Source organism: Gracilinanus agilis, chromosome 5 (genome assembly GCF_016433145.1).
Source record: "Gracilinanus agilis isolate LMUSP501 chromosome 5, AgileGrace, whole genome shotgun sequence".
In the NCBI taxonomy this organism is placed as follows: domain Eukaryota; kingdom Metazoa; phylum Chordata; class Mammalia; order Didelphimorphia; family Didelphidae; genus Gracilinanus; species Gracilinanus agilis.
Window position 1 is genome coordinate 298,058,153 of NC_058134.1, and position 27,758 is coordinate 298,085,910.

At 34.0% G+C, this 27,758-nt stretch overlaps 1 protein-coding gene across 3 annotated transcripts in view; it reads right to left on the reverse strand.

The window, feature by feature from the left end:
- The window catches only part of ERGIC2 (ERGIC and golgi 2), a 99,736-nt gene that overhangs the window by 25,793 nt on the left and 46,185 nt on the right, over nucleotides 1–27,758 (reverse strand). For all 3 annotated transcript variants that reach the window (XM_044677443.1, XM_044677442.1, XM_044677444.1), the window contains 4 exons: nucleotides 19,172–19,218; nucleotides 17,764–17,834; nucleotides 3,000–3,040; nucleotides 245–346 (listed from right to left, as the gene is read on the reverse strand). In XM_044677443.1, the coding sequence (XP_044533378.1) occupies nucleotides 245–346; nucleotides 3,000–3,040; nucleotides 17,764–17,834; nucleotides 19,172–19,218 (261 nt within the window). The remainder of the gene's footprint in view (nucleotides 1–244; nucleotides 347–2,999; nucleotides 3,041–17,763; nucleotides 17,835–19,171; nucleotides 19,219–27,758) is intronic.

A 27,758-nucleotide genomic window follows, 5' to 3' on the forward strand; every position in this document is an offset into this window, starting at 1 on the left:
AAGAGAAATAAAACTAAGCCATTTTCTTTAAATTATAATTAGTAAATGAGTTTGTCAAATTCTTGGGTCAATGTTAAGCATTCCTACCACTTCAAAAGAATGTCATCATAATATAAAATTAATCTGTTTTCATGGTGGTCTTTTTGTTGCAGAGTTTTTGTAAAGGAGAGAGTATTATTTTCAATTTTCTTTAATATCTAAGGCTATAGAAATTAGACTAAGATATAATGAATGCCTCTCTTACCTTGGGGGTAGTGCTGTTGAGGCACTTTTAAAAGCACTTTTGAATATCACATCTTGTAGTGAATGTTCCTCTTGCAGTCTACTCTGAATTGTTTGTAACATTCTAAAAATAACAACAAAAAAATGATACAATTACTAAGGTAGAGAGACATAAGTAAAATATACTTGACTACTTCAGAGATTTTGCCAACATGTGCAAACTATAATCCCTCTAAAACCAAGTAGATTATCTTTGAGAGTTGCAGAGACTAAAAATATCATCATCCTATGATCCATCAAGTAATAGCCATTGCAGAGACTCAAATTTATCCAAGTCCAACTTAGAATAAAAGATGTAATCATGCCCGTTCTTTAAACCTGTTTTGGCTTAGCTAGACCTACTGAAGATTGTACTCCACTGAGTACAACTCCACTAGAGCAGTTAGTCATTAAGACCTGAGTTTGAATCCTGCCTCAGGCATTTCACTACAAGTGTGACCATGGGCAAATTATTTAAACTCTCTCAAGCTTATTTCCTTATCTATAAAATAGGGATAATACTAAATATAATAGCATCTACCTCAGGATTTTTGTAAGGATTCAATTTTAAAACATAGGTGGTAAAGTGCTCTGCAAACCTGAAAGTGCTATAGATTATTATTACTTTTAAAAAACACATCTTAGGTCATCTTAACAGGGCAGTTATGAAAAGGCTACAAAAAGGGTATACACAAAAAAGGCTTTATAAGAAGACCCAAAACTAAACACTTCATTAAATTTGTTCAAAACAGTCAGCAACATAGCAGAACTATGCACTGATCTATGAGAGCAACTATTTTGAAAAAGGCAACCTGTCTTCATTCAATTCTTTGAAAAAAGCAGCAAGTAAAATATGAGAGTAGTGGTAGCAGCCGCATGAAAATACAAATGTGGGAATCCTAAAGCTAGCTATGCTGAAAGGACCCTACTTCCCAAGTTTTGTGATTCAGCTAACATAGAGACCTGGGATATCACGAATAGGAACAACAGACAAGAAGTTAGTGAGATTTCAGTCTTGGTCACGATGCCATTTTAAAAAGCAACTCTACATGTAAAAGTTTAATAACTTTAATATCTCAAAGAAACACAATGTTATAGTACATTTATAGTAAATCCAGGATTCTAATGAACAAAGTAGTCATTTTAAAAGTATTCAACAGTTTTTGTAGCTCAAAGCAAAAAACTGCATCAAAAAATTATTTTTAATAAGACAGAACAAGTAGCTCGAATGTCCAGATAACTTGTAATGTAAAATTAATTATCTCATATTATTTTTAATGTATGCATTAACATCCCTATTTATCTAATCAGGCATATATATGTAAGTCATATTTCATAACAGTAACAAAGGAATGGAATACTCCTGCACTTTTCAAAGTCAAATTTATTCCCTACAACTGTTAACAATACCTTTATATAATTGTCTAGTCTACCCTTAATCTCCTACAAGTTTTTACCTTTGGGTATACATGCCAATTTTTGTCCTAACTCAACAAGTATTTTTAAAAACAAGCCTGGATTATTTATACTCTAAGGCAGGGGTTGGCAAACTTTTTGGCCGTGAGAGCCATAAACGCCACAATTTTTAAAATGTAATTTTGTGAGAGCCATACAGTGCTTACAGTGCCGCTCCTGTAACAGCGCCTGAAAAAAAAATGGACTTTATGGCTCCTGCAGAAAGAGCCATATCTGGCCCTTAAAAGAGCCAGATATGGCTCGAAAGCCATACATTGCTGACCTTTACTCTAAGGCAACACGTAATTATCTTTTTTAAAAAAAATGTAGAAACAAATTCAAATCCTCCAAACCTCTTTACACTCTAGATTATGATTCTTTTCCACCAAGGAATGTTTCCCTTTAATACATTTCTGATAAGATCATTATCCTTTTCAGCTCATATAAAGTCCTACTTTATATTCAGGAAACAAATGTTTTTGAATCATGAAATTTTATAAGGCCATTGATGAATGCCACACAGTGACACAGAAAATTTTTGTGATGCAGTATAGTCCTAAAAATCTGAACTCTGAATCACACTTGTTTTTTGAAAACTCAAAAAACAAAACTACCACAGATTTTTCAAAATCTAGTTTTCATTTGGGGAGGAGTACATATTCTTATTATGATGAAATCAACCTAATGCCAAATGTATTATACTAATTATACTAAATTATATTGTACCCAATTGTACTAAAAGGTAATAGTTAATAGGCTAGAATTATAATCAGTGGATATAAGTTTGAATTCTAGTTCTGCTAGTTGGAAGTTTTGTGACTTTGGGCCTTAGTTTCTTCATCTATAAAAGTAACTAAAATTAACAGGGCTTGGTCCCTTTTTCAGCTCTAAACCTATTGTTAGTGGGTAAACTGTCTAGACAGAGTATATATAAAGTATGATATGAAAGAGCAGTCATTCTCACTAGGTAACTTTATTAGAACTAGAGAAGTATTAATTTCTGAATACTTTAAGCTAACCTAAAATGCATTAAGTCTTGTGATGGCCTTCTATTCCCAACTATATAAAATGTCTAACCAATGCTTTAATTGAATTAAAATGTTGGTGTTAAAATTTTTATAGACCTAAAAAGACAAAAATCAATAAAAAGTTAGGAACCCTTAACATCATAAGTGATATTCTATAACAAACATGCAAAGGAATGCTTACAGGTAGTTTACAATAAACAATAAGTAAACAATACCCGACAAGTCAATCAAAAGGCATAATACTTTACTTATTACCTCTGCCACTCTCTTTGTTGGGGTGAGAGATCAAATATTACCTGCAATAAAGGAAAATAATCAACAGCAAAATAAAAATCTTTGGTTTTCACACACAAAAAAGAAAAAATACTTTAAAAAGATTTTATTGATGCCTTTTATTTTTTATATTAGTCATTCCCAACATGACCCCACCCATTGTGCTCTTTAAAATAAATGGATGAGCAAGCGGATATTTTCCTTGAAGCTTTTGTGAAGATCAAATGAGATAATATGTATAAAACACTTTTTAAACCTAACATGACAACACATAACATAACATAACATAAATTCACTGCCTCTAGCATCTGAGGACATGAATTTGACTGCTACATCTGACACTCTCTCCATACTTATGGAGCAAGGTATTTAAAGGCATCCAAGGACCAATTTTCAGGATCTCAAAGAAGATTCCAAAAGGAAAAAAAAAAAGATTATGAAAAGTATTACCATTCTTCAACTCTCCCTACACCCCGCAAAAAGAGACCACAAAGATCATATCAATACTAATCCAGGAAAAGCTTTTGACTTATTAAGTGTAAAATGTAGCCTTAAAGTTTCTTTTCCAATAGGGTATTTTCTATGCCTAATATCTGTTATATCCACTGAATCACAAAATATTCTTTAATTGATCCAAAGGCAATTTTAAAACAATTTCTGATCATTAATATGAAAGCACAAAATAGGGAGACAAAGGTGATATCAAATGAGATAATATTATTTAATTTTGGGGGGGGGATTTTTTTTTAAACCCTTAACTTCTATGTATTGGCTTGTAGGTGGAAGAGTGGTAAGGGTGGGCAATGGGGGTCAAATGACTTGCCCAGGGTCACACAGCTGGGAAGTATCTGAGGCTGGATTTGAACCTAGGACCTCCCCGTTTCTAGGCCTGACTCTCAATCCACTGAGCTACCCAGCTGATCCTCAGAGATAATATTTATAAAAGCACCTAGCACAGAGGCAAATTAGAAAGAGAAGAAACTTGGCAAGAAAAGTGGGAAATAGTTCAAAAAGAAAATAACAGTTTAAAAGCCAGAAACTCCCACTTGGAAAATGAAGCCCAGATTTGAATTAAATGATAAGCAAATTGGAGACTGAATCGAACAGCTGGAAGCCATGAAAAACAGCATACACCAAACTGAAAAGGAAAATCAAAAGATCATAGCTGAAAAACCACTCTTCAAAGACCAGAATTGGGCAAGTAAAAGCTAATGATCTCACAAGACAGTAAGAATTAATAAAGCAAAGTCAAAAGAATGAAAAAATAAAAGGAAATATGAAATATCTCATTGAAAAAACAACTAACTTGAAAAACTGTTCTAGAAGAGACAATTTGAGAATCATAGGTCTACCTGAAAACCTAGAAATAAACAGAAATCTTGACATCAATACAAGAAAACATCCAAGAAAACTGCCCTGATGTTCTTCAACAAGAGGGCAAAACAGGCATTGAAAGAATCCATAGGTCACCCTCTACATTAAATCCTCAAAAGACAACTCCCAAAAATGTAACTGACAAATTCAAAAGCTTCTAAGCTAAGGGAAAAATATTACAAGAAGTCAGAAAGAGAAAATTCAGATATCAAGGGGCACCAATCAGGATTCCATAGAATCTGGCAGCCTCCACTTTAAAGGACTGCAAGGATAGGAATATGGTATTCAGAAAGGTAAAAGAATTGGGGCTACAATCAAGATTCACCTATCAATCAAAACTGACTACATACTTCCAAGGAAAAATATGGGCAGTTAACAAAATAAAAGAGTTCCAACTATATTTATAAAGAAAAGAACAGAACCAAAGGGAAAAATTTGATGTCCAAATACAAAAATCAAGAGAAACATAAAAAGGTAAAAATGAGAGTGGAAAAAAAAATTTTTTAAATTTTCTTTAGGGCTACAATAAGGTCAATTTGTTTATATTCCTATATGGCAAAACGTTATCTGTAACTGTAAAAAAATTGTATTTACTATTATAGTAGTTAGAAGAATTATTTACAGGCAGAAGTTGGGGCATGAAGTAGTTTAAGATGATATTTTTAAAAAGGGGGGGAATAGAAGATGGCATCAAGAGAAACTTGAAGGAATAAGAAAAATAGGAAAATCTATACCATATAAAGAGGAGCATGGTAGGGGGAGTGGAAGAATACTATTATAAGAAGGAGAGGAAGAGAGTGCTAATACGTAATACTTAAACCTTTCTCTCAGTGGAATCAATTCGGAGAGGGAAGAGCATCTAGATACAATGGAGTATTGCAATTTATCTTACCATACAAGAAAGTTGAGAGGGGAAAATACCAAGCAGGAGAGTGGAGAGGGGAGTATAAAAAGGGAAGGAAATAGATGTGGGAAGGAATTTAATAGACCCTAAAGAAAAACAAGAGGGGAATAAGAGGTGGGGAGGGAAGTTAAATAAGGGTGGGGATTGGGGGACTGATTAAAAGCAAAACACAGGTGTAGAAAGAAATAGTGAAAGAACAAAGGGCAGGACTAGGAGAGGAAATCAAAATGATGGGGAAAACACAGGTAGTAATCATAACTCTCAATGTGAATGAGATGAACTCACCCATAAAACAGAAACAAATAGAGTGGATTAGAAACCAAAATCCCACTATGTGTTGCCTACAAGAAACACACATAAGGCAGTTAGACATACAAAGAGGAAAAATAAAAGGCAGGAGCAAAATCTATTGGGCATCAATAGAGAAAAAGAAGGCAAGAGTCACAAGCATGATATCTGAAAAAGCCAAAGTAAAAATAGATCTGATTAAAAGAGATAAGGAAGATAATTACATCCTGATAAAAGGCAGAAAAGACAATGAGGAAATATCAGTACTCAACATGTATGCACCAAATGGTATAGCATTCACATTTTTAAAGGAGAAAATATTGGAGCTTAAGGAGGAAATAAATAGTAAAACTATACTACTGGGAGACCTGAACCTACCTCTATCAGATCTAAATAAATCAAACCAAAAATTAAACAAGAAAGGTAAGAGAGGTGAAAGAAATCTTGGGAAAATTGGAGTTAATAGATATATGGAGAAAAATAAATAGTGACAAAAAGAAATGTACCTTTTTTTGAGCAGTACATGGTACATTCACAAATATTGACCATGTACTAGGGCATAAAAATATGGCAAACAAATGCAAAAAAGCAGAAATAATAAATGCACAATCTTTTCAGATCATAAAGCAATAAAAATATTAATTGGAAAGGGTACATGGACAGGCAAATCAAAAATTAATTGGGAATTAAATGATTTTCCAAAGTCGGTTAAAGAACAAATCATAGAAACAATTAATAATTTCATTGAAGAAAATGACTATGAGACATCATATCAAAATGTAGGAGATGAAGTCAAAGAAATACTTAGGGGGAAATTTATATCTTGAGTGAATATATTAACGAATTAGGGAGGGCAGAGGTCAATGAATTAGGTATACAAATTAAAAAACAAGAAAGCAAACAAATTAAAAATCCCCAGATAAAAAGTAAATTAGAAATCCTAAAAATTAAAGGAGAAATTAATAAAATTGAAAATGAAAGAACTATTGAATTAATAAATAAGACTAGAATCTGGTACTTTGAAAAAACAAATAAAATTGATAAAGTACTTCTTAATCTTATTTTTAAAAAGGAGAGAAGAAATACAAATTAACAGTATCAAAAAAGAAAGACATCACCTCTAAGGAAGAGGAAATTAAAGCAATCATTAAAAATTATTTTACCCAGTTATATGACAATAAATTCAGCAATCTAGATGACATGGATGAATGTTTACAAAAATATAAATTGCCTAAATTAACAGAATTAGAAATAGAATTCTTAAATAATCTCATATCAGAAAAAAGAAACTGAACAAACCAGTCTGGAGAAAGAGCCTTGAGGGCACCAGCCTGAGGACACTGAACACAGACACAGGGAGGCGGCTTGAGGAAAAACCCAGAGAAGGCACCCTAGACACAGTAAAAACTCTCCCCCAACTCTTTGGAAAAAAAAAAAAACCTCTTGCCTCAACCCTTCTGGAGGTTTTAGCCTCAGGGCACATCAAGCCAGACAGATCAATAATCCCATAAATAAAATAGGTATGAAGTCTGCAGAGGGCAGGGAAACTCCAACAACCCTACCCCATACACTACAGAGAAAGTAGTTACAAACTTTTATTACCTGCTGGGGAAGATCTTACATCAAAGCACATTAAAATTATCTGCTTAACCTAACCAGCCAGCAGAGCAGAGAAAGCACAGGAGGGAAAGAAGGAAAAAATATGAGTAAACAACAGAAAAAGGAAAAATAAATTACAATTGACAGCTTCTTTCCAGGAAGTGAACTAAGAGCAAATGAAATCGAGAAGAAAAAGGAACTCCAAGTAAGACCAAAGAAACTCCAGCGAATTGGACACAGGCTTTTGGAAGATCTCAAAATCCAATTAACTCAGAAACTCAAAAAACAAGCAAGTGAGGCTGAAGTCAACTGGAAAAAGGAAATACATGAACTAAAACAAGAAAATAGTATCTTGAAAGCCAAAATTGACCAGCTTGAAAATGAAACGAAGGTGAAAGAGGAACTACAAAGAAAATCAGAAGGATGACCCAAAAAGCCAGGGATGAAATTCAGACTTTTAAAAATCATAATTGAACAACTGGAAGCAAATGACTTCAGAAGGCCACAAGAATATATAAAACAAAATCAAAAGAATGAAAGAATTGAGGAAAATATGAAACACCTCATTGGTAGAACCTCAGATCTGGAAAACAGATCTCATTAAAGACAATTTAAGAATTATTGGAACATCACGACAAAAGAAAAAACCTGGGGTTCATCCTACAGGAAATTATCCAAGAAAACTGCCCCAACATTCTTGAAAGAGAGGGAATAGTGGAAATTGAAAGAATCCATAGATAATCTCCTACATTTAATCCACAACTGACACTTCCCAGGTACATTACAGCCAAACTCAAAAATCACCAGAAGAAGGAAAAAATATTACAAGCCGTTAAGAAGTCACTCAGATACCCAGGAACCACAGAACAGAGGATCTGGCTGCATCTACACGGAAGGACCAGAAGGCATGGAACATAATATTCCAGAAAGCAAGGGAACTGGGCCTACAACCAAGAATCAACTATCCAAAAAACTGACTATATTCTTACGGGGGAAAGTATGGTCATTTAATAAAATTTAAGACTTCCAAGCATTCATGAAGAAAAAAACAGACTTAAATAGAGAATTTGCTGCCCTAAAACAGAACTCAAGAGAATCACCAAAAGGTAATTAAGAGAGGAGAAAAAAACAAAAAAACATGACCCAATAAGTTCAAATGATTCGTATCCCTATAAGAAAGGATGATATTGGTAACTCTTAAATAGTTACTGTCATCAGGGTAGCTAGAAGAAGTATACTCAGAGGGAACAGTGACACAGTATGAAGTGTCAAGATATATTTATATATTTATAAATATATATGAAGCTAGAGTTAAAAAAAAAAGATAATATAAAGAGAAATGGGAAAAGAGACAAAATGGAGTAAATTCATATCCCATGGGGGGGGGGGAGGAACAGGGGAGAGGACCAAAAAGAATGGAAGGGTAAAGAGGTTGGAGAGAAGAAATACATATGCACTGAAATTAACTTAAAGAGGGAAGAACAATCAGATCCATTGGGTCAGAGAATTAATTCTCAACCTATAGAGAAGTAGAAGAGTAACAAAAGGACTGGTAGGGAGGGAAGCAACACTAAGGAGGGAGATGGAAGGGGGGTAGTTTTAAAAAGACCCAAAAGAATAATAAGAGGGGAATAAGACGGGAGGGGGAGAAAGGGAAGTACAATAAGGGAGGGGACCAGGGAAACTGATTAAAAACAAAACACTGGTATAGAAGGAAACAGTGAAAGAACAAAGGGCAGGACAAGGAGAGGGAATCAAAATGTAGGGGATTACACAGTTGATAATTATAACTCTGAATGTGAATGGGATGAACTCACCCATAAAACGGAAGCAAATAGAGTAGATTAGAAAAAAATAAAATCCTACCATATGTTGTCTACAAGAAACACACATGAGGCAGGTAGAGTAAAAATAAAAGGCTGGAGAAAAATCTATTGAGCTCCAACTGAGAAAAAGAAGGCAGGAGTTGCAAACATGATTTCTGACAAAGCCAAAGTAAAAATAGATCTGGTTAAAAGAGATAAGGAAGGTAAATACATCATGATAAAAGGCAGTATAAACAATGAAGAAATAGCAGTACTCAACATGTATGCACCAAATGGTATAGCATCTAAATTTCTAAAGGAGAAATTGGCAGAACTCAAGTAGGAAATAGATAGTAAAATAATTCTGGTAGGAGATCTGAACTTTCCCCTATCAGATCTAGGTAAATCAACCCAAAAAATAAATAAGAAAGGTGAATGAAATACTAGAAAAATTAGATTTAATAGATATGTGGAGAAAAAGAAATGGGGACAAAAAGGAATACACCTTCTTTTCAGTAGCACATGGTACATCCACAAAGACTGACCATGTACTAGAGCATAGAAACATGGCAAACAAATGCAAAAGAGCAGAAATAATAAATGCAACCTTCTCAGATCATAATGCAATAAAAATAATAAGGGTGCATAGGATAATATGATTCTCTAAAATCAGTTAAAGAACAAATCAAAGAAACAATTAACAATTTCATAGAAGAGAATGACAAAGACGAGACATCCAAAAAACCGGTGGGATGCAGAAAAAGCAGTACTCAGGGGGAAATTTATATCTTTGAGTGTATATATTAACAAATCAGGGAAGGTAAAGATCAATGAATTTGGTATGCAAATCAAAAAACTAGAAAGTGAACAAATTAAAAATCCCCAGATGAAAACTAAATTAGAAATCCTAAAAATTAAAGAAGTTAATAAAATCAAAAGTAAAAGAATTATTGAATTAATAAGTAAGACTAGAAGCTGGTACTTTGAAAAAACAAATAAAATTGACAAAGTATTGGTCAATCTAATAAAAAAAAAGAAAGAAGAAAACCAAATTAATAGTATCAAAGATGAAAAGAGAGATCTCACCTGTAATGAAGAGGAAATTAAGGCAATTATTAAAAACTATTTTGCCCAATTATATGGCAATAAATATAGAAATATAGGTGGTATGGATAAATGTTTACAAAAATATAAATTGCCTAGATTAACAGCAGAAGAAATAGAATACTTAAATAATCCCATATCAGAAAAAGAAATTGAACAAGCCACCAAAGAACTCCCTGAGAAAATTCCCCAGGACCAGATGAATTCGCAAGTGAATTCTACCAAACATCAAAGAACAACTAATCCCAACATTATACAAAAATTATTTGACATAAAAAGCAAAGGAGTTCTACCAAATTCCTTTTAGACACTAATCCCAAAGCCAGGTAGATCAAAGATCAATCTCCGTAATGAACAGATGCAAAAATCTTAAATAGAAGAGCAAAAAGACTCCAGCAAGTGATCAAGGTCATTCATTAAGATCAGGTGGGATTTATACCAGGAATGCAAGGATGGTTCAACATTAGGAAAACATCCACCTAATTGACCATATCAACAATCTAACAAACAAAAATCACATGATTATCTCAATAGATGCTGAAAATGCCTTTGACAACACCCATTCCTATTGAAAACACTAGAAAGTATAGGAATTGAAGGGCCTTTCCTAAAAGTAAAAAAGAGAATATATATGTTAAAACATCAACAAGCATCATCTGCAATGGGGATAAATTAGAACCATTCCCAATAAGATCAGGAGTGAAACAAGTATGCCCATTATCACCTCTATTATTTAACATTGTTCTAGAAACACTAGCAGTAGTAATTAGAGAAGAAAACAGAACTGAAGGTATTAAAATAGGCAATGAGGAGATAAAGCTATCACTCTTCACAGATGATATGATGGTCTACTTAAAAAAATTCTAGAGAATCAACTAAAAAGCGAGTGGAAATAATCAACAACTGTAACAAAGTTGCAGGATACAAAATGAACCCACATAAATCATCAGTATTTCTAAATATTTCCAATACATCTCAACATTAAGAGTTAGAAATACCATTTAAAATCACCCTAGACTAGTGATGGGCAAGCTTTTTAAAGAGGGGGCCAAAGGAAAGGAAATGCTCATCTGTCAGTCTGTTTCTAAGGCAACTCTTTAGAAATTTCATTGTATTGTATCCTACTCATTGAAGTTTGTGGCTGCTAGATTAATTCTGTTTGTGATTTTATTGTAACTCCCAAATAATGAGAAAAATCTATTAGAACTGGTAAGAGGGTTTTGACTAGCTTGTTATCTGGTACTCATATTATATTTCCTAATTTACTTAAGGTTTCATTTTTACTGTAATCAAAACAATGCTGTATTCTTGTACTATTTGAACATCTTACACATTTTTAAAGTTGTAAATTGCCTTATGTATACTGGATTTATAGGAGCACACGTCTTTTAAGTTTTTATTCTATCTTGGTAATTGTGTACAACCTTGGAGATTTTGATGCCTTGAGATTTAAATTGTAATTTTATGAGAGGTCTTTTAAAAATTTACTTTAGATGCCTAGTACCCTTCTGTATAAATGATAAGGTTTTTATGTATTTATTTTATATTTTTATATATTTTTTATTTATTTTTTTAAACCCTTAACTTCTGTGTATTGACTTATAGGTGGAAGAGTGGTAAGGGTAGGCAATGGGGGTCAAGTGACTTGCCCAGGGTCACTTATGTATTTATTTTAAAGAATTGTTGTCTTAAAGGATAAGCTTTATATATTTTATTGTGAAGAATTATTGTCTTATTTTTTTTATGTTAGTCTATGCTTTTATCAGAAGGATCTAGAATTCCTGAGGATAACTTAGACCAGGTTTTTTTTTTTAATATCAGATTTTTATATGGAAGCAGTAACAGAATTTGTTGAGAAACTCTTAGCCAAGGTTTAAAAGTTGTAACAAGTATATGATTTTTTTAAACATCATTGTTTATTGTTTTAAAATGTGTTATTAGAAATTATGGTACTCTATTTGAATGTGCATTGTGAATCTGCTATTTTGTAAAACCTAATTTACACTCACAGAAAATCTCATTTCTGGGTAACAAAATGCTTCACTAGTTCTAAGCTATACACACACACACACACACACACATATAGAGCAATTGATTTTTCCTTTTTCTCATCTTGTACTAGAAGTACATATATAATCTTATTTATCCTTTTTTTTGATTTTACAGTGATATAAGCTTAATGCAAATATATGTTTACCTGAAGAACCTGAGACTATGGGACTGGGATTTAATGCCTCTCTGTCTGATTCCAGAAGTGCCGAGCCACATGGTCACGGAGATTTGACTGAGAATCTGCATGGATTGCAGGAGTTCTATGCCAATACTTGAAGGACTTGAAACTCGGTTTTGAGTTTTGGAGTCAGCTTTTCTAACGCTTAGAGGCTCAGTCCCCCTCAACTTAAATTCCTAGTGAAGCACCTAAGATTGGCTATTATTTTATGGCTCCTTCCCCTGAGAAGGTGCAGAGAAAAATCAGATCAAAGAAAGGCATTTCCCTTATTCCTCTATATATAGAGAGAAAATGACAATTTTTCTGTAGTCCTGGCCCTGAATGGGTAATTGCAAACTGCTTATATCACTTTAATTAGGCCTTGATTCAAAGACCTGTTATAAGTTTATTTTCCTTACATTTTTTTTGCACATTTTACATTTCATTCACAAGTTAATTTTTTCACCATTTTTTGAATTTTATTCTTTTTTATTTTTTTTATTATTATTTCTTTTGCCAATTGATTTCATACAACCCCCGTGACTCAGCCATGCATCCTTAGCTGACCTCTTCAGGGGAATAATGTGTTATTTAAAATTTTCCTCAGGGGTGTGTGTGTTAAGTTTTTTTTTATAACCATAATGTCTGAATTATAATCTATAATGCAAGTTAATTTTTACTCATTTAGGAGTAATCTCAGGGGGGTAATGTATAATTCTCAGAAGAAAATGTATGCTTTATAATCTATAATGTAAAGTTTAAATTCTTTGAGAGTAATTTCAGGATAAGGATTTTGCCATCTCCCCAGAATCCAGACGATGAACCTGTTTGGTGGAGGCACCAAAAGATGCCTGAAGAGCCTTCACTGGATCATGAAGATCCAAATTTGAACTTTGGGGCACAGTTGATTTGAACTATGGGGATTGAATGAGTTGAATGCATTTGTTTCAAATGTATACTCTTATGCCAATAGGGGAGTGCCCCAAATTGGCTTTTTGTCAATGCAGCTAGCTTTTGTCCTCTTTTCTTTTGGTTTAAGATCCACTGAAAAAGACCAGTCCTTTTCCAACGGATCTCAGGGGAGTAATGTGTAATTTAAAATCACTTGGGATATTTGGAACTACATTTCCCGTGGTCCAACGGGTTTCCTGTTTTAGATTACGTCTTCAAGGTGAGGGACGGCTTTAAATATTGGGAAGTGACTTTGAACTTCCTCTTTAGCTACCTGGGCGGGCAAAGATTAAAAAGGTAAAATGGCTGAGGCGAGGTTTGAATAGGTTTCTTACAGGCACGTGGTCTATTTATCTCTATCAGCATGGCTTTTATTAAAATACTATTCTCCCTTTTAATCTCGTCCATCCTCATTTTTACAAACAACACAATCCTATCCAAATTAATTTACTTATTTAGTGCCATACTTATCAAACTACCAAGAAACTATTTTACTGAATTAGAAAAAACAATAACAAAGTTTATATGGAAGAATAAAAGATCAAGAATATCAAGGGAAATTTAAAAAAAAAAAAAAAAACGTGAAGGAGGGGGCCTGGAAGTACCAGATCTTAAAATGTACTATAAAGCAAGGGTCATCAAAACAATATGTTACTGGTTAAGAAACAGAAGGGAGGATCAGTGGAATAGACTTGGGGTAAATGACCTCAGCAAGACAGTCTATGATAAACCCAAAGAGCCCAGATTTGGGGACAAAAATCCACTATTTGACAAAAACTGCTGGGAAAATTGGAAAACAGTATGTGAGAGATTAGGTTTAGATCAACATCTCACACCCTACACCAAGATAAATTCAGAATGGGTGTATGACTTGAATATAAAGAAGGAAACTATAAGAAAATTAGGTGAACATAGAATAGTATACCTGTCAGGTGTATGAGAAAGGAAAGATTTTAAGACCATGCAAGAGTTAGAAAAATTATAAAATAGAAAATAAATAATTTTGGTTACATTAAAATTCATAAGGAGTTAAATCAATTGTACAAAAAAATCAAGCCATTCCCCAATTGATAAATGGGCAAGGGACATAAATAGGCAGTTTCCAGATAAAGAAATCAAAACTATCAATAAGCACATGAAAAAGGGTTCTAAATCTCTTATAATTAGAGAAATACAAATCAAAACAACTCTGAGGTACCACCTAGCAGACAGGTAACGTGACAGCAAAGGAAAGTAATAAAATGTTGGAGGGGATGTGGCAAAATTGGGACATTAATGCATTGCTGGTGGAGTTGTGAATGGATCCAACCATTCTGGATGGCAATTTGGAACTATGCCAAAAGGGCTTTAAAAGACTGTCAGCCCTTTAATCCAGCCATACCACTGCTGTGTTTACACCCCAAAGAGATCATAAAGAAAAAGACTTGTATTAAATTATTTATAGCCTCGCTCTTTGTGGTGGCAAAAAATTGAAAAATGAGGGGATGCCCTTCGAATGGGGAATGGTTGAACAAAAATGTGGTATCTGTTGGTGATGGAATACTATTGTGCTAAAAGAAATAACGAACTGGAGGAATTCCATGTGAACTAGAATGACCTCCAGGAATTGGAGGGTGAAAGGAGCAGAACCAGGAGAACCTTATACACAGAGACTGATACACTGTGGCACAATCAAATATAATGGACTTCTCTACTAGCAGTAATGCAATAATTCAGGATAATTCTGAGGGACCTATGAGAAAGAATGCTATCCACATCCAAAGAATGAACTGTGAGAGTAGAATCACAGAAGAAAAACAACTGCTTATGATTGGGGACAGAGACTCCAAACGATCACCTGAATGCAAATATTAATAATATGGAAATAGGTCTTGATCAATGACAAATGCATAAAACCCAGTGGAACTGTTCATTGGCTACGGGAGGGGGGTGGGGTGGTGGGAAGAGGGAAGGGAAAGAATATGAGTTATGTAATCATGGAAAAATATTCTAAATCAATTGATTAAATAAAATTTTCAAATAAAAAAAAGAAGATGGGAAAGGGACAATTTGTGAAGACTTCTAAATGCTAAATGGAACCTAGAGATAACAGAGTCACTAAACCTCATAGAGCACAGGGATGATATTGTCAGACTGATTCTTTAGAAAAAACATCTTTATAGCTGAGTAGAGGAGTGGAGAGTACAGAGAAAGGTAATGAGGACTCAAACCAGTGATATTTCAAGGAAATAGAGAAGATACAGAGCTAGAAATTACAAGATATGGCAACAAATTGGTTATGTATCCAGGAAAATTGCCCCAATAATCTTGAACGAGAGGGAATAGTGGAAATTGAAAGAACCCACAGATAACTTCCTACATTTAATCCACAACTGACAACTCCCAGGACCATTATAGCCATCTTTTATGAGGATTTATGAAAGGGGGTAAAAAAGAATTGCTATGGATAATTTAAAATATACAGTGTTGGTAGTATTTGCACACCAATGAAATCATAGAACTTCTGAAAGCTGTTTAACTTTTGTGGTTTTTCTACCCATTTGCTTCATAAACTTTAAGGCAGTGATAATATATGCCACTTTCAGTTGTGTACCTAACTACACATAACATAATGCAGAAAGTAGGCAAAGAATACATATAAAATCCAAGACCATTGAGGATCACAGCAAATGAATGAGCTAGAAGAGATTTCCTATAGATATTTGGTATGTGATCCATTTAAGTAAAAAATTCAGACATACTGAAATTTGTCTACTATAGGAGGGGTTTTTAAACGTAGTATGTGAGTTTTATTTAATCAGACTAACTTGGTGTGGTAGAAATGTATGTTGGCTACTAATTCATGTCACCAATATTCCTAAAGTAGCAAGGAGAAGAACAAGTTCCTAGCATATCCACCTTTTCTGACACACTGAATAGGGGTTACCTAGTTCCATTCTATTCTGTTTTTTAAAATCTCCAAGTAAAAGAATTCAACTTTTAAAAAAATAATAAGCAATAACTATTATCAACCAATAATTTAACTCTGTCTTATCATTATCCTAATAAATAAAATATTAGCTGAGGACTCAGCATAAGTTATTATGCTACATGACCAGGTGTAGTAGAACAATCTCTGAATTTGAGGTCAGAAAGACCTACATTTAAATCCCTCCAAAGCTTCAGTGTATTTTATTAGACACTGAGGGCCCCCAAAAAGTCATTAACATTATAGTTTATCATCTCATTGAGAAGGTGGTAGATATACATAAAAAGATAAAGCATAGTACTTGCCATGCTCTTACTGTTCTTTTGTCCTGGAAGCAATACACAGTATTGATTCTAAGATGGAAGGTAAGGGATTTTTTTTTAAGCAATTTGTTTTACTTCAACAATATGTCAAAATTTGGAATTTTGGAGTCTCAAAGCCAAAGGTTATTTTACATTTTTTTAGTTAAAAAAAAAAACAACAACAAACACAAAATGTGTTAATTTGATTATAAAAAACAATTCTTGCATATCTCCCTCCTCTTCTGTCCACCACAGGCCACCCCTCAAAAAGAAGTGAATAAATGTTGGCTAAATTAAACCAAGGTAGTAAATGATGTGAACAAATAACATCACTAATATTTAACTTTCTTTTAAATTTAGATATTTGGGGGGGGGGGGGTAGAGATTTGTTCCTCATAAAAATCAATTATATAGTTAAAATCAAACTAGAAATACAAAATTACCTCGTAAATTTTCTCTTGTTTACGCTAAAGTGCCCCAGTTATTTTAACCTTCCTTTATAGGAATCATTTTTTCTCTCTTTAATCACCTATGTCTGCTCTCTGAATATGTGTGTGCATGCGTGCGTGCGTGCGTGTGTGTGTGTGTATGCTTATTTGTCCATTTTAAAAGGCATACTTAGGGTTCTAATTAGGGAATATTTGGTGACAAGAAGACACTTCTAATAATTGAAAATTTTCTTCAAAGATTAAAAAATAATAAGAATTTGATATATAAAATATATTTCTCCTAAATAATTTCATATAAAAACAGAAGAACTGAGAGTTTTTAAAAGATGATTTATCTATAAGAACTTAACAATGAGACATAACCTTTACCAAGGGAAAAAAATATTTCACGTGTATAGAGTAGCATGCTAACTATTAAAGTTTTATTTAAATGAGTTGGATTTAATCAAACCTACATTCCAACAAGAGAAATATCTTGTTCTCCTAAATACTGAGAGGGTACAAAAAGATCTTGAAACTTTACAATGAAAAATATTGCCACATTAAGATTTTTCTAGTATAATTGAAGAAACATGAATTGAACATCTACTACAAAGGAAGTACTATACTATACAATTAAGGGGATTAAAGTATGTAACCTTCAGTTTAGAGCCATGTTGGGAAAATAACGCAGACGTGAAAAACAAGCAATATCAGACCATATAAACCCCAAACATAATATATTCCACAACATTTAGACAGCAAAAATAATTTGGAACATGTTTTGGAAAAAAAAATCTTGAAGAAAACTTACAGGTTCATAAACTAGACCATCTGCAGCTGCAACCATTGTTTCGGCTAAATCCAATACATCAGCTCCAACATCTGAATAAAAGTAAGTGTTAACAGGTTTGCATCCTTTAGTCAATCAGAAATAATATATAGAAGAAAATTTTATAAGCTGAGAAAGAAAAGATAAAAGATATGGTTTATAGAATCACTTCCTATACTGCTACTATTTTTGCTCAAAAGCTACAAATTATAAGATTATAAGGCTCAAAGAACTGCAATATCTTTTTCAATTTTTGCTGGTAAGCTAAATAATATAGAGAGTTCTATATAATAATTATAAACTTTATTATTAAACCAAAGAATGTTGTGAAAACTGACAAGTTATCTATATCTAATAAAACTATTGAATAACAATTTTACATGATATCAAATGTAAGAATCACATTAAAAACTGAAACAAATGTCTGTAAGAATTATCCTTATGCTTTATAGAATTATTACTTCAAAATAGTTAACTTTGAAAAGAAGAAATATCCTTTGGTATGGGTGTGAAAACATCCTACATAAGGCAAAAGTGCAACAAGAAATATAATATTACCTATTCAATATCAAACATTGGTTAAAAAACTCTGACCTTTCAGTGTATATACAAGTTTTGGGTACTCAGCTCCATTATTCCCTTCTTTGCATATTATATTATATCTGATATAACTTCTTCCTGAACATAGGATGAGATCACTGAAAAATAGCACTTTGTACAGGACTTCTCCAAAATGAATTTTTTTTTTTAGTGCTTCTCTGATTCAATAGTTATCTGGCATCTTTTTAAAGTTCCTGCAATAATGGAATTTTTATCTCTGTCTTTTAGGCAAGATGAAACTTTCATGTATTTTCTGTGTAAAGGCATCCCTCATCTATGAAAAAACTTTAATTTGAAATTTGAAATCTACTCTGTAATATGTATATATTTCTACAATTTTGCACAAATATCATTAAAAAAATGACCACGGAGGATTACAGAATTAATTTACCACTTTTAAAAAGAGAGAACTTGATTCCTGCATATCAGAGGACAATATACTTAGAGGAACAAGATGGAAAGGAGAGGTTAATGAGTGCACGGAACTTAATTAAAATGTTAAGTACCTCTTCCCTAAATCCTTTTACTATGATGACTCCTCATAGTCCAATGATATAACTACACTGGGGAAAGTAATAACCTCCTTTCTTTAAAAGGAGAAATATGAGAAAGATTCTCAGAGTAAAGAGCCAGAGTAAAAAAAATTTCTATTTTGGAAACTGAAAGTAAATTTCAGTTAACTATGATGAAAATTTTAAAACCTAACAAGAAAGAAAAGAAATGGAAAATAAAACTAATTGTTTGAAATTTTAAAAGCATTTTTAAGTCATCAAATAGAAGAGATACTTACATTGACACTTCATAGCAACAGTAATATCTATATTGATTCTTAATTTGCTAGAAGACAAAAAAAGAAATCAGTTCATTGATAAATGCCCATATGCAATGACAAAAGTTTATAAAAGTAGTTTGGTATAGAGAAAAAAATACTCACTGGTTTTGGAGTGAGATAACTAGCAGTGTAATCTTGCCTCTATATAGCACTTTTACTAGCTGTGTAACCTTAGGCAAGACACTGAATCTTGCATGGTATGTTTCCACATCTTTAAAATGAGGGGGGCAATTACCTGTCTTTTAAGGTCCTTTCTTAATACCAAGTCTATAATCCATTACCCTAAATATGATTTGATTCAGAATTACATGGAAAATTTTAGATTTCAAACAATTAGATATGGTTGGATTAGCAGTATGTATTAGTATTGAGAATAGGATAACTAAGTCAGATCTACTTTGAAATCACTCCAAAGATTTTTTTTAGCTTCACATGTTTTAACATTTTCATCCCTAATAAATATAATGGTAAGGATTAAAGATAGCATTAAGAAGAAAACAAATCCTGCCCTTTATTTTAATTCTCTACAAGTTTCCTTCAGTAACAGTAACCTTCTAAAATAAAGCTCTTTGGACATTTATTCAATTTAATTCAAATAGCAATGACTGAATTGAAACCCTTGGAAAAATTATTTCCTGAATATACTTTGCTTTTGAAAGAATGACTAGACAGAAACCCAATTTCAGTCAAATGCCCAACAGAAAAAGTAGAATATTGGCCAAGTGGCCTGCAAATTCAGCCTGAAGCAGATTTAAATGTAATTGGAAAATGTTTAACAAAATAAAACTAGAGCATAGCTTATGATACTTTATGGTTTTCTAAGTCAATATATAGCCTACCTGGAAGGTCTATTTCAGTTTGACACTACTGCCCTATAACTATACTCCCTCAAATTTGATACTTTTTACTTAAATACATATTTATCAATGTAGATACTATCTCCACCTGTACAAATCACAATTCCTCAAATCTTCCCAATGTCTCTCCCATGAATCTCCTTTTGTTCTCTGACACAAGAGCTAACCAACATGTTGGTTCTTAATATGTGAGAGGTAAACATATCCAGGTTATAAATTTATTACTGCATTCTTTCTATACGAGCTATATATTTTCATTTTCTGTTGTGCCCTACTTTTATATTACTTCTCATTTGTAAGTTCTCTCTTTGATAATGTACTACAACCTGGTTATATCCCATTATGTGTCTTCTCATTAAAGTCATCTGCCATCTCAACTGTTTTGTTATAGTAGTCCATAAATCACATCCATGTTATCACTAAGAGAATACAGGTATTAAAGAAATGTTTCTAAAGCAGCAAGCACCTAAGATCATTGAAGGGTCAAAACCTGGATAATATGTACTTCTCAATCACTTTGTTCCACCAGGGTAAGAGGTTAAATTGATTATTGCTTCAAAATTAATTATGTATCTTACTGGGGAGGGTTTGTGGAATTGATACAATTCTTTACTTGATACAATACTTTAATCCCCTCCAGTTCTAAATGTGTAAAACTAAGAAACCTTAAAAAAACTCTTTAAGACACTTTTACAACTCATAATACACTTAAGAATATCAATGAAGAATGTTAACTTATAAGATCATAACCTTAGAACTGAAAGAGCCCTAAGAAATCATTCTCCATTTTATACCCAGGGTCATACAACTACTTAAATAGCAAAGTCAGTATTTGAACCCAGGCCCTTCCAACTCCAATTTCAAGATCTTATATATTATGCCAAACTGTCTTGCAAACTAACAGTAGCTCCAATAATTTAAGAAACATCTGTTAAAAGATCTATTACATAAAAATGTTCTCAGAAGACTTGTTTGTAAAACAACAAAACAGCCAAGGCCATATTTTGTGATTTTTTATGATTTCAAGATGTTTTATGCTATAGAACAGTGATAGAACCTTTTAGAGATGGAGTGCTGGGCCCTGCCTCCACCATACCCTGTCACATGCTGGGTATGTGCTGTCCCACCCTTTACCCCACAGAGGGGAGGGAGAAAGCACTCCCAGTGGGCTGCTGGGTGGAGGGGCGGGTGAAGTGAGTAGCCTAAGGGCTCTGCTCCTCTCCAGTTCTGCCACCTGTGAACCACTCACCTTGCTCCCTGTGTGCTCCCATTGCACTGAAGGGCAGAGGAGAAGATGAAATGAAAAAAATGTCATCAGGCTAGGTAGAGAGGAGGAAGGGAGCAGCAGTTCTGCCCAAGTCCCTTTGCCTAACTAGTACTGAACTCTGGGGGCAATGGGGTGGGGAGGGTGGCCAAGTGCTCTCAGAGAACACTCTGCATGCCATCGTTGGCACTTGTGCCATAGGTTTGCCATCACATTATAGAGTATCATGTTCTATTTAAGCTTTACTAAGAAATAATTGTCAGTCAGTGTCTTTTCCCCAGTCTATTTTCGTATTTTTAGAGTCAACAATTTGTTTAGTCAAATAAAAGCATAAAAGTCTGCTTGATTCCCTTCTCAAATTTTCATCAAATATACATTGCAAAAAATATTCTGAGATTTTACATTGATGAAAAGTAAGAATATAGTTTGGTTGTTGCTAATAAGTCTACTATCTATAATCTCTACCTTTCCCTTAACACTTCTCTCTCATCTAAACGAACATCTGTGATTTTTCCCCTTCTTTAGAATGTGCTTTTTTGAGGAATCTTGAAAACTCATCTTAGAATGCTTTTTAAAATTATGATACCTTCAGCATGGATTTCTTCTATATATCTCTGTCAGGATCAACCATTCTATAACTTTATCTTTAGGGTCAATGCCATGTCCTCATACAGTAAAGTAGTAAAATTCAAAAGTATATACTTTTATTTTGTAAATATCATCTGATCTATTTAATTTCATATCTGTTCTTCATCCTCTTCATGAATCCACTTACAAATGATGCTCTTGGATGAAAGATTTATCACCACCTCTCTTTTATTTCATTTTGTAACTTCTTTTCATGGTTTTGTAAGGCAATATTGCTGATAAACTTGGCATACTTTCCCCAAAAGTTTAGTAAATGATATTATACTTTCAACCTCTCCTGCCCTTGGCTGCCATGTCTCTATGGCAGCACATGTAACAAGGGGCAAACAAGGCCAAGTATTTGTTAGCCAACCAAGATACTGGATTTGACCTTCTTAGTATATTGCCTATTTTGCACTATTTTAAGCTTTACTAAGAAATAATTGTCAATCAGTCTCTTTCCTTCTGTCATTTACCAAGTAAAAAATAGATCATACTGCAGTTTGTGTGAAGGAGATTTACCCTCCCCCCTTTCTGGGGACATGCAGGTGAGGTCAACTCCTATAGACTTCTTCAGTGAGCCTGAACTTGATTGTGTGAAGGAAATCTTTAGATGAATTGAGTCAGGAGGACAGAATGGCAGTTAGAAAAAGGCAGCAATAGAGGTCAAGAGATCACGAGACAGGGGACAGGACAGATATCCCCTTAGGCGGCCCACACAAAATAGAAAGCAAGGGAGCATATGGGTAGCTCAGTGGATTGAGAGCCAGGCCTAGAGACGAGAGGACCTACATTCAAATCTGGCCTCAGACACTTCCCAGTTGTGTGACCCTGAGCAAGTCACTTAACCCCACTGCCTAGCCCTTACCGTTTTGCCACAAAACACAATACTGATTCTCAGACGGAAGGTAAAGGTTAAAAAAAAGAAAAGAAAAGAAAGCTCCTAAGAGGTAATGTGTTAGTGGGCTGAGAAAAGGTTTGATAAACTGAGACAAGAGCAGATTTTGCTCTCTTTTCTTTGGTGTTTGTTGCTGGCTAGACTTCCCTGTAAGCTTGATTAGAAGGCCCTAAATGGAGCAGCAAGGATAAGTTTAACCTATATATCTCTCTCTCCTATTTTCCATCTTTTTCCCTTATTACTTTTGATTTAATAAAATTATTGATTTACAGCCAGTCTCATAATTTTCCCTCTTACAAGTGGCTGTAATTACACAATGTCTCATCAACTTTACCTTTTCAAAAAATGTGGTTTTGACAGTGTCTTGTTTTGATCAGGCAAAATGTTACTATGATTATATGTTGGCTAATGATTATAAATGTCTGTATTCATTACTTCAGCTTAATTAAAAAGATTTATTAATCACCTATGTATGTATACAAGGTCATTTTTCCAGTCACAAAGATAAAAATCCCTGCCATTAAGTTAATTCTAATAGAATTAAGTTAAAAAACATACACAGAGATAAGTGAAAAAAGGAAATTTGAGAAGAGAAAGAACATTAAAAACTAGAAAAATCAGTGAAGGTAAAAAAAAAAAGTGAAAAGACCAAGATTTAGGCTTACTAACAGGTAAGCCAATTTTATGATATACAAAGCATTTCAAACATGCTGTAAAGAAAAAAATTAACAATTAAAAGTTATTAAAAATGAAATAAGCTGTCTCAATTTGTAGAGAGTTCCATTTCACTGAGATTCTGTGATTTTGTGAACTGAGGATAAAGGAATAGAAGGATCCGTAAGGCAAGTGAATGAATTTTAAGCATGGAAAAAATGTATAAGGGTAGCAGATGACATGTGTAATTAGGATCTGCTCCCCAGAACTCTAAACCCCAGAATCCCACTTTCATTCTCATATTATGTCCTTACCTTTTGAAGATAAAGTTTGTGTGTAACCCCGCCCCCCTGTCTCTTTCCCCCTGATTGTGGTTTGTGGAGGTGAGGTGAGAGTCAGAGAATTTTACTCAGATTTTTACTTTTGTTCTTTTCATTTTCTTCTACTTCAAGTGATTATTAATAAATCACATAAAACATAATACTTAGAGTTACTAGATATTAATTTAAAATCTTACATTGTGGCAACAAAAAGTATGAAGTTTAGAACCCTTGCTCCTCTCTAAGTTGGTAGAGCAATTTTTTTAACAGACAAAAAGAAAGATTCATTTTAAAAGCCTCTGCTGCCCTCACTGCTCCTTCTCTCACTGCTGTTGCTCCAACTCCTGGCGCTGCTATTATTGTTGCTGACCCAAGCCTGCTACAGTATCCTTTGTACACACTAGCTGGGGGTCCTTGTGAGCCACTTTCTGAGCAGCTGGTAAAGTATAAACTTCCCTCTTTCCCTTGCATTGCTAACACTTGAGAGCTTGCTGCTGCTTTGGAAGACCAGTTGTTTCTTTCAGGAAACAGGTAGTCTCCCAAAGGCTTTTACCTGAGAAACTTCCACCCTCTTAAGTCCCTGCCCACATTGCTGGAGAGAGCAATCAAGGAGAGCAGCAGTCCCAACCATGTGACAGTGGAAGTTAACAGCTCCCTAGTGTTTTTGGTTCTTTTTTTTTTTAAACCCTTGGGGAAGGGGAAGGAAAGTTATTCTTCCAAATGTCTTAACTTTAGCCAGTTCATGGTAGGGCAGTGCCACCTACAGAAAGGAAGGAGAATCTATGAAAGAACAGTGAATTACCAAAGTTTTAGGATGTCTTTTATTGCTGCTGTTCCTCAGTGTACTGACTGGATACCATACTGTTAGCTTGTATAATCTTGAGATTCTGAGGGGAGATTCATCTCCCTAAACCCTCTGCCATTTTGACCTGCCCAGTCTCTGGAACACATCCAATACAGGGTTTGTTCATACTATACCCAATGTTGGTATTAGGAACCCCAGAGGTGTGACCAAAGGAATCTTGAAGGGTGATGAAACTCGGAGAGGAAGGAACCTTAAAGAGTCTGGAGCTGAATTTTTAAGCCTTAACAGACTCCATTGTTTTACTAATGTTAATAGTTTCAGTTTCTTTCCCTCCAAATAGTGAAGAAGTCTCTAACACAGCCATTGGAATTGGAGAAAAGGATTCTTGGACTAAGTGCCTGTATCCTGTCACATATATTATATTTGCTGATTGCTTTAAGGTTTAATTTTGGTTTCAAGTTCACATATTAATCTAATCTATAATGTTCCATTTAACTATGTCGTTTTCAGCTACTGTGTTTTGGTCATTAAGCTATATGTGCTGTTACATTGTCTTTATTTGTACCCTTCCCTATGACTGGCCTGGAGAAAATATCACTGTAAAAGCCCATAGTCAACTTGGACAAATCTTTTTCTGCGGCAAAACCCTAGGTCCTTATGAATGCTGGGTTTGTCACCAGATCCATTGAGGTCACATGTTGCCTAAAACAGCCTTTTGTTCCTTTTTGCCTTTGTTAATTGGATTCCATCAAACTGATTACAACCTGTATACAACTTTTGGAGAATTTAATGAGCTGAAAATCTCAACTGATTTTAAGGGGTCTTCAGAAGTGATTTTTCAGGATATCTAGGAGCACCATTACCTCTAACTGATCATTTGCCTGCCTTTGAGTTGTTTGTAACAAGAGTCCGTTTAGTAATTGAATAAGGATCCATTTGGTAGTTGAAGTGAAATGCAATAGCACTATTGTATTCCCCCTCTGCATTTATAAAAAATGTAATGGATGGACATATAAAGACATGCCTTTTATAGCTGTTACAGTCTCATATGGGAGGAGGGAAGGTTTTCTTAGGGGGTGTGGTACCCTCTGGATGATTCCCAAGAGGGAGCATTTCCCATGGAACCTAGTGGCTTCTGGATGGTTTATATATTTGTAACTCTTCAGCTTACTCTATCCTTCCACCAGAATGATTGTGGGAAGCCAATAAGAGAATAGATAAAAATATGAGACTCCTCTTTTGACCCCTTTTGTGATCCTTGTGATTTCTTGTTGAAAAATATTGTGACCTTATTAAAAACCTTTAAGTTCCTATCAAACCTGAATTTAAAGGGTTAACACTGTTAACACAGTAAGGAATGCTGCTGGCTGTTATAGCCAAGGCCAAGATACTCCCCAACTTGGCTTTCTGATAAGAACCTAGTCAAAATTCAGCCTTGGCCTTGGTCTATTCTAAAGCCAATGTTTTGTGTTTTGATGTGACATAATTTGTAACTTCTGCGCATCTGCAAAGTTTCAGGGGGGTTTCTTTTGTGTGAAATGAGTCTTGAAATATATATATAATAAACTCCATGCTCCTGGAGCCAGAGCTGGAAGCATGAAGTAAAAGACATTTCCCTTGTCCTGTCCTCATTTCCTTATCAACTAAACTGTTCTTATCAGATTATCAGAGATGATAAAGAGATCTCCACAAATGATCTAGATTCTTGGTGACATTTTAGACCCAAAAAATTTTCACTGGGCTTTCCTGTCAAATTTTGGAATGATGGCAGTAATAGACTTCATTAAAAATATCTCAGCCAAGGTTGAAAGACTGGCTACATCTGGAGAACTTGTGACAAGTATCCATGAGCTTCAGTGGCTTTAGAGACTTGTGAATCCTAATGATTGCGGGTTTGTTTACTATTGTTATTAAATGGGCAATTATGATTTTGGGGATTTTGCTACTTCTTGAATGTGCATTAGCTGCTATACTACTGTTTTATAAAGCTGTTTTCTTAGTGAAAATTATGTATACTCATACTGTGGATCATGGGCAAGTTAAAAAGGAAATGGATCTCATTTTTGAGTGAGAAACCTTTGTATTCCTCCTCTCCTTGGCAAACACAGTGTGTCACTGATTGTGAATGATATATATATAATATATATAAAAATTTTTTATTTATCATTGTTTTTCCTTGTATGTGCAATAGTTATTCGAGTTTCCTTTTTTCTCTCACTTTTTGTACTTGAAGCACATGTTACCAGTATTAATGGTTTTTTGATTTTGCACTAATGTAAGTTTATAATATCCAATAGCCCTAACGCATACCCAAAAGCTTTAGACTACAGAAACCTGCCATTGATTGTTAAAATATTATGGGACTTTGATTTATGATTATGTCTGATTTCAGAAGAAGGGATCACAAAAGAGCCATTGTACAGTGCCAAGAAGCACAAGGTCAAGGAGACCAACCAATCCCAGTGGTAGGATTGATGAGAATCTGCGCCAAGACAAAGGACTTGTTTTGGGGTTTGAAGAAGTGGCTGTTTTGACAACATCAGACATAGGATTTCCCCATGCTAAATTTAAACAAAGTACCTCAGTTTAGCTGCCATTTTTGCTGCCCTATCCTTGAGAGCAAAGGTAAAATCAGACCAAAGAATGATATTCCCCATGTGTTGCAAAAAAAAAAAAAAAAAAAAAAAAAATTTAGTCCTTTTTCTTTCTCCTTCATAATGTGGCAATTTTCTATAGTCCTAGCTGCTGACTGGGTTAAGTGCATATTGCAGTAATGGTCTTAAAGGCTTGTGGGATATAAATCACTTTACTTGGGCCCTGATTCTAGGATCTGTTATGGGCTTATTCTTGCTTACTCAGAATTTTTATATACAATTTAATTTTGATTTTCTTTTCTTCTATTTTTTTTTATGTTTTTGACTTCCTTTTAAAAACTGATTCACATACCTAATAACTCAGCCATGCATGTGTTGGACAACACACTCATCAGTGGGGATTGTATAATTGTCATAAAATTCTAGATTTATAAAATTTTTTTTTTGTTGGAGAGTAATTTTAGGATAAGAAACTTGCTACCTCCCTGAATCAAAAAAGTGAACTGTTTGGAGAAGGCACCATGAA